Source organism: Megalops cyprinoides, chromosome 16 (assembly GCF_013368585.1).
Source record: "Megalops cyprinoides isolate fMegCyp1 chromosome 16, fMegCyp1.pri, whole genome shotgun sequence".
In the NCBI taxonomy this organism is placed as follows: domain Eukaryota; kingdom Metazoa; phylum Chordata; class Actinopteri; order Elopiformes; family Megalopidae; genus Megalops; species Megalops cyprinoides.
In genome coordinates, this window is record NC_050598.1 from 33,829,052 (window position 1) to 33,836,551 (window position 7,500).

Below are 7,500 nucleotides of genomic sequence, written 5' to 3' on the forward strand. Positions count from 1 at the left end.
GTGTGTGGAGTGTGTAATGTCAGTGTGTGGAGTGTGTAATGTCAGTGTGTGTACACGTATTGTGGGACAGAGTGCATCACCTTTCTGAAGTGACCTGAGTGGTTGTGCTCACACTGGATCATATCAAAGAAGATGGGGATGGTGGCTCTGCGGAGCTCTTCCTCCGGGATCAGAGTCATCTCCAGAATTGGCCCCACCATCCCAGGAATGAAGCAGATCTTATTCACCCCTGCAGGAAAAACACGCCCCATCACACACACACACCTGCACCAGGAAAAACACACCCCATCACACACACACACCTGCACCAGGAAAAACACACCCCATCACACACACACACCTACTGATCACACACACCTGCACCAGGAAAAACACACCCCATCACACACACACACCTGCACCAGGAAAAACACACCCCATCACACACACACACCTACTGATCACACACACCTGCACCAGGAAAAACACACCCCATCACACACACACACCTGCACCAGGAAAAACACACCCCATCACACACACACACCTACTGATCACACACACCTGCACCAGGAAAAACACACCCCATCACACACACACACCTACTGATCACACACACCTGCACCAGGAAAAACACACCCCATCACACACACACACCTGCACCAGGAAAAACACACCCCATCACACACACACACCTGCACCAGGAAAAACACACCCCATCACACACACACACCTACTGATCACACACACCTGCACCAGGAAAAACACACCCCATCACACACACACACCTGCACCAGGAAAAACACACCCCATCACACACACACACCTGCACCAGGAAAAACACACCCCATCACACACACACACCTACTGATCACACACACCTGCACCAGGAAAAACACACCCCATCACACACACACACCTACTGATCACACACGCCTGTACCAGGAAAAACACACCCCATCACACACACACACCTACTGATCACACACGCCTGCACACACACAGGTAAATGAATTACATACTAACCTAGTTTGTACCACATGTCCCGAATGGCAAAGCCTATCAGCCTCCTCATGTCCCCGTATCTGAAGCAGACAGGAGAGAGGCAGAGGGACAGAATCAGACACACGACACGGTGACACTGTCCTGCCTGCCACTGCAACATTAGCGATCCTTACAGTCAAACCTTATTGTCGGGGGTGCCCCAAGTCTAACCTTAACCTGAGGGGGAAATTCAAGTCTAACCTTAACCTGAGGGGGAAATTCAAATCTAACCTTAATCTGAGGGGGAAATCCAAGTCTAAACCTAATCTGAGGGGCAATTCAAGTTTAACCTCAGTCTGTGGGGAAAAACCCAACTCTAATCTTAATCTGAGGGGGCAATCCAAGTCTAATTTTACCCTTACATAAAGTCCCAAAGGATTAGTGTTGGTACTTCCTTTACAGAAATGACCTTGATAAGAATAATTAAATTTGTTGTTGAAACAACATTCAGAGGTTAAAGAAATAACTCAGAACTTCCTACAAAATAAGAAGATTTAAGTAGAATTCAGAATTAGGAACACACCTGGCAAATGAAATTTAACACTGAGGGGCATTAAATGGCGATATGGGCAGGATCACTTTATGGGAGGTACTAAATTAGATCGCAATATGACAACACTTTGATCTTTATGATTCTGCAGTGGTAAAAAGGCAAAGGATGCTGGGATATATAGAAAAGAGTGGAGTGCAATGTAAAGTAGGTTCTATTCCTGCTATTCAACGACTTCAGCAAGAAGGACAAAAATCCCAGAGTTAGAGCTAAAGGACTGGCTGCAGGTGTTATACTTATAAATCAGAGGAGAAACTTCAGACACTCAGTTTACCAAAAAACTCAGCAACAGGAGACTGGAGTTTCTTTCATTTTTAAACAGGATTCAGAGTTGGTGCTGCAGTCTATTTCTAGCTGAGTTCTGTCAGCAGGGCTGGCAGGCATATGAAAACATGACAAATTTCACACTGGTCAATTTAAACTGTTAATGGTAAAGTCTGGGAAGGTATGGGAAATAGGTAACAAGCCCCAAAATAAATAACTTCAATCCAGCTGAACTGGTTAAAGTTTAATTTATGGTTAGACAGCAAGACAGCAATTTACCAATGAAAATTAACATATCTGAGTAACCCCAAGCAACCTCCCCCCAGAACCTCATAAAACTACACAAAATTGACTGTCTCCTGCAACAAATAAAAAGTTCATTTAAACACTAAAATATTGCCACATCATAGAATAATGTAGAGGGATGGTGTAGATGAAATGTCCATTGACTGAGGTTGTCATGAATTGGTCATCAGCAATATAATTATGACCCTTTTGATGGAAATAAAAACTTCAGAGGTGCTGAGTAGGAAGACAGGAAGAGCATCTCCAGTTTTACAAAGCTCCGCCCACAATCGGTGAGGCAGAAAGGAAGGGATCAAGAGACCAGGAGGCCAGTCTCAGTCTGAAACATATCAACTTCCAAAGGGCCAGTCACAGTCTGAAATAAATACACTGCTGAAGTGCCGGTCTCAGTCTGAAACTCACTCACTGCTGAGGGGCCAGTCTCAGTCTGAAACTCACTCACTGCTGAGGGGCCGGTCTCAGTCTGAAACTCACTCACTGCTGAGGGGCCAGTCTCAGTCTGAAACTCACTCACTGCTGAGGGGCCAGTCTCAGTCTGAAACTCACTCACTGCTGAGGGGCCGGTCTCAGTCTGAAACTCACTCACTGCTGAGGGGCCAGTCTCAGTCTGAAACTCACTCACTGCTGAGGGGCCAGTCTCAGTCTGAAACTCACTCACTGCTGAGGGGCCGGTCTCAGTCTGAAACTCACTCACTGCTGAGGGGCCAGTCTCAGTCTGAAACTCACTCACTGCTGAAGTGCCGGTCTCAGTCTGAAACTCACTCACTGCTGAGGGGCCAGTCTCAGTCTGAAACTCACTCACTGCTGAGGGGCCGGTCTCAGTCTGAAACTCACTCACTGCTGAGGGGCCAGTCTCAGTCTGAAACTCACTCACTGCTGAGGGGCCAGTCTCAGTCTGAAACTCACTCACTGCTGAGGGGCCAGTCTCAGTCTGAAACTCACTCACTGCTGAGGGGCCAGTCTCAGTCTGAAACTCACTCACTGCTGAGGGGCCGGTCTCAGTCTGAAACTCACTCACTGCTGAGGGGCCAGTCTCAGTCTGAAACTCACTCACTGCTGAGGGGCCAGTCTCAGTCTGAAACTCACTCACTGCTGAGGGGCCAGTCTCAGTCTGAAACTCACTCACTGCTGAGGGGCCAGTCTCAGTCTGAAACTCACTCACTGCTGAGGGGCCGGTCTCAGTCTGAAACTCACTCACTGCTGAGGGGCCAGTCTCAGTCTGAAACTCACTCACTGCTGAGGGGCCAGTCTCAGTCTGAAACTCACTCACTGCTGAAGTGCCGGTCTCAGTCTGAAACTCACTCACTGCTGAAGTGCCGGTCTCAGTCTGACACTCACTCACTGCTGAGGGGCCGGTCTCAGTCTGAAACTCACTCACTGCTGAGGGGCCAGTCTCAGTCTGAAACTCACTCACTGCTGAGGGGCCAGTCTCAGTCTGAAACTCACTCACTGCTGAGGGGCCAGTCTCAGTCTGAAACTCACTCACTGCTGAGGGGCCGGTCTCAGTCTGAAACTCACTCACTGCTGAGGGGCCGGTCTCAGTCTGAAACTCACTCACTGCTGAGGGGCCAGTCTCAGTCTGAAACTCACTCACTGCTGAGGGGCCAGTCTCAGTCTGACACTCACTCACTGCTGAGGGGCCAGTCTCAGTCTGAAACTCACTCACTACTGAGGGGCCAGTCTCAGTCTGAAATAAATACACTGCTGAAGTGCCGGTCTCAGTCTGAAACTCACTCACTGCTGAGGGGCCAGTCTCAGTCTGAAACTCACTCACTGCTGAGGGGCCAGTCTCAGTCTGACACTCACTCACTGCTGAGGGGCCAGTCTCAGTCTGAAACTCACTCACTACTGAGGGGCCAGTCTCAGTCTGACACACACTCACTGCTGAGGGGCCAGTCTCAGTCTGAAACTCACTCACTGCTGAGGGGCCAGTCTCAGTCTGAAACTCACTCACTGCTGAGGGGCCAGTCTCAGTCTGAAACTCACTCACTGCTGAGGGGCCAGTCTCAGTCTGAAACTCACTCACTGCTGAGGGGCCGGTCTCAGTCTGAAACTCACTCACTGCTGAGGGGCCGGTCTCAGTCTGAAACTCACTCACTGCTGAGGGGCCGGTCTCAGTCTGAAACTCACTCACTGCTGAGGGGCCGGTCTCAGTCTGAAACTCACTCACTGCTGAGGGGCCGGTCTCAGTCTGAAACTCACTCACTGCTGAGGGGCCAGTCTCAGTCTGAAACTCACTCACTGCTGAGGGGCCAGTCTCAGTCTGAAACTCACTCACTGCTGAGGGGCCAGTCTCAGTCTGAAACTCACTCACTGCTGAGGGGCCAGTCTCAGTCTGAAACTCACTCACTGCTGAGGGGCCAGTCTCAGTCTGACACACACTCACTGCTGAGGGGCCGGTCTCAGTCTGAAACTCATTCACTGCTGAGGGGCCAGTCTCAGTCTGAAACTCACTCACTGCTGAGGGGCCGGTCTCAGTCTGAAACTCACTCACTGCTGAGGGGCCAGTCTCAGTCTGAAACTCACTCACTGCTGAGGGGCCAGTCTCAGTCTGAAACTCACTCACTGCTGAGGGGCCAGTCTCAGTCTGAAACTCACTCACTGCTGAGGGGCCAGTCTCAGTCTGAAACTCACTCACTGCTGAGGGGCCGGTCTCAGTCTGAAACTCACTCACTGCTGAGGGGCCGGTCTCAGTCTGAAACTCACTCACTGCTGAGGGGCCAGTCTCAGTCTGAAACTCACTCACTGCTGAGGGGCCGGTCTCAGTCTGAAACTCACTCACTGCTGAGGGGCCAGTCTCAGTCTGAAACTCACTCACTGCTGAGGGGCCAGTCTCAGTCTGAAACTCACTCACTGCTGAGGGGCCTGTCTCAGTCTGAAACTCACTCACTGCTGAGGGGCCGGTCTCAGTCTGAAACTCACTCACTGCTGAGGGGCCAGTCTCAGTCTGAAACTCACTCACTGCTGAGGGGCCAGTCTCAGTCTGAAACTCACTCACTGCTGAGGGGCCAGTCTCAGTCTGACACACACTCACTGCTGAGGGGCCGGTCTCAGTCTGAAACTCACTCACTGCTGAGGGGCCAGTCTCAGTCTGAAACTCACTCACTGCTGAGGGGCCAGTCTCAGTCTGAAACTCACTCACTGCTGAGGGGCCAGTCTCAGTCTGAAACTCACTCACTGCTGAGGGGCCGGTCTCAGTCTGAAACTCACTCACTGCTGAGGGGCCGGTCTCAGTCTGAAACTCACTCACTGCTGAGGGGCCAGTCTCAGTCTGAAACTCACTCACTGCTGAGGGGCCAGTCTCAGTCTGAAACTCACTCACTGCTGAGGGGCCGGTCTCAGTCTGAAACTCACTCACTGCTGAGGGGCCAGTCTCAGTCTGAAACTCACTCACTGCTGAGGGGCCGGTCTCAGTCTGAAACTCACTCACTGCTGAGGGGCCGGTCTCAGTCTGAAACTCACTCACTGCTGAGGGGCCAGTCTCAGTCTGAAACTCACTCACTGCTGAGGGGCCAGTCTCAGTCTGACACTCACTCACTGCTGAGGGGCCGGTCTCAGTCTGAAACTCACTCACTGCTGAGGGGCCGGTCTCAGTCTGAAACTCACTCACTGCTGAGGGGCCAGTCTCAGTCTGAAACTCACTCACTGCTGAGGGGCCGGTCTCAGTCTGAAACTCACTCACTGCTGAGGGGCCAGTCTCAGTCTGAAACTCACTCACTGCTGAGGGGCCAGTCTCAGTCTGAAACTCACTCACTGCTGAGGGGCCAGTCTCAGTCTGAAACTCACTCACTGCTGAGGGGCCAGTCTCAGTCTGAAACTCACTCACTGCTGAGGGGCCAGTCTCAGTCTGAAACTCACTCACTGCTGAGGGGCCAGTCTCAGTCTGAAACTCACTCACTGCTGAGGGGCCAGTCTCAGTCTGAAACTCACTCACTGCTGAGGGGCCAGTCTCAGTCTGAAACTCACTCACTGCTGAGGGGCCAGTCTCAGTCTGAAACTCACTCACTGCTGAGGGGCCAGTCTCAGTCTGAAACTCACTCACTGCTGAGGGGCCAGTCTCAGTCTGAAACTCACTCACTGCTGAGGGGCCAGTCTCAGTCTGAAACTCACTCACTGCTGAGGGGCCGGTCTCAGTCTGAAACTCACTCACTGCTGAGGGGCCAGTCTCAGTCTGAAACTCACTCACTGCTGAGGGGCCGGTCTCAGTCTGAAACTCACTCACTGCTGAGGGGCCGGTCTCAGTCTGAAACTCACTCACTGCTGAGGGGCCGGTCTCAGTCTGAAACTCACTCACTGCTGAGGGGCCAGTCTCAGTCTGAAACTCACTCACTGCTGAGGGGCCGGTCTCAGTCTGAAACTCACTCACTGCTGAGGGGCCAGTCTCAGTCTGAAACTCACTCACTGCTGAGGGGCCGGTCTCAGTCTGAAACTCACTCACTGCTGAGGGGCCGGTCTCAGTCTGAAACTCACTCACTGCTGAGGGGCCAGTCTCAGTCTGAAACTCACTCACTGCTGAGGGGCCGGTCTCAGTCTGAAACTCACTCACTGCTGAGGGGCCAGTCTCAGTCTGAAACTCACTCACTGCTGAGGGGCCAGTCTCAGTCTGAAACTCACTCACTGCTGAGGGGCCAGTCTCAGTCTGAAACTCACTCACTGCTGAGGGGCCAGTCTCAGTCTGAAACTCACTCACTACTGAGGGGCCGGTCTCAGTCTGAAACTCACTCACTGCTGAGGGGCCAGTCTCAGTCTGAAACTCACTCACTGCTGAGGGGCCGGTCTCAGTCTGAAACTCACTCACTGCTGAGGGGCCAGTCTCAGTCTGACACACACTCACTGCTGAGGGGCCAGTCTCAGTCTGAAACTCACTCACTGCTGAGGGGCCGGTCTCAGTCTGAAACTCACTCACTGCTGAGGGGCCGGTCTCAGTCTGAAACTCACTCACTGCTGAGGGGCCAGTCTCAGTCTGAAACTCACTCACTGCTGAGGGGCCGGTCTCAGTCTGAAACTCACTCACTGCTGAGGGGCCGGTCTCAGTCTGAAACTCACTCACTGCTGAGGGGCCGGTCTCAGTCTGAAACTCACTCACTGCTGAGGGGCCAGTCTCAGTCTGAAACTCACTCACTGCTGAGGGGCCAGTCTCAGTCTGAAACTCACTCACTTGGTCAGGATCTTGTTCCTCTTGGTGGGAGAGAAGTGCTGTAGCTGCAGAGACTCCTGGGTAATGAATGCCACGGCCAGGTGAAAATAATTGTTCCACAGCTGCAGAAAAAGTTACGAGGATAAGAAGAGTGAAAGAAACAGAGTAATTTATCTTATATGAATTTTTATTCATTTGCATGTGGAAGCACCCCCCCCCC

The 7,500-nt window shown here is 52.1% G+C and overlaps 1 protein-coding gene across 1 annotated transcript in view; it reads right to left on the bottom strand.

The window, feature by feature from the left end:
* LOC118790902 (dedicator of cytokinesis protein 2) overlaps window positions 1-7,500 on the bottom strand; it is an 82,239-nt gene that overhangs the window by 18,524 nt on the left and 56,215 nt on the right. The window contains exons 30-32 of the mRNA XM_036548031.1: window positions 7,302-7,402; window positions 1,006-1,064; window positions 81-229 (exon numbers count right to left, since the gene is read on the bottom strand). Coding sequence (XP_036403924.1) covers window positions 81-229; window positions 1,006-1,064; window positions 7,302-7,402 — 309 coding nt within the window. The remainder of the gene's footprint in view (window positions 1-80; window positions 230-1,005; window positions 1,065-7,301; window positions 7,403-7,500) is intronic.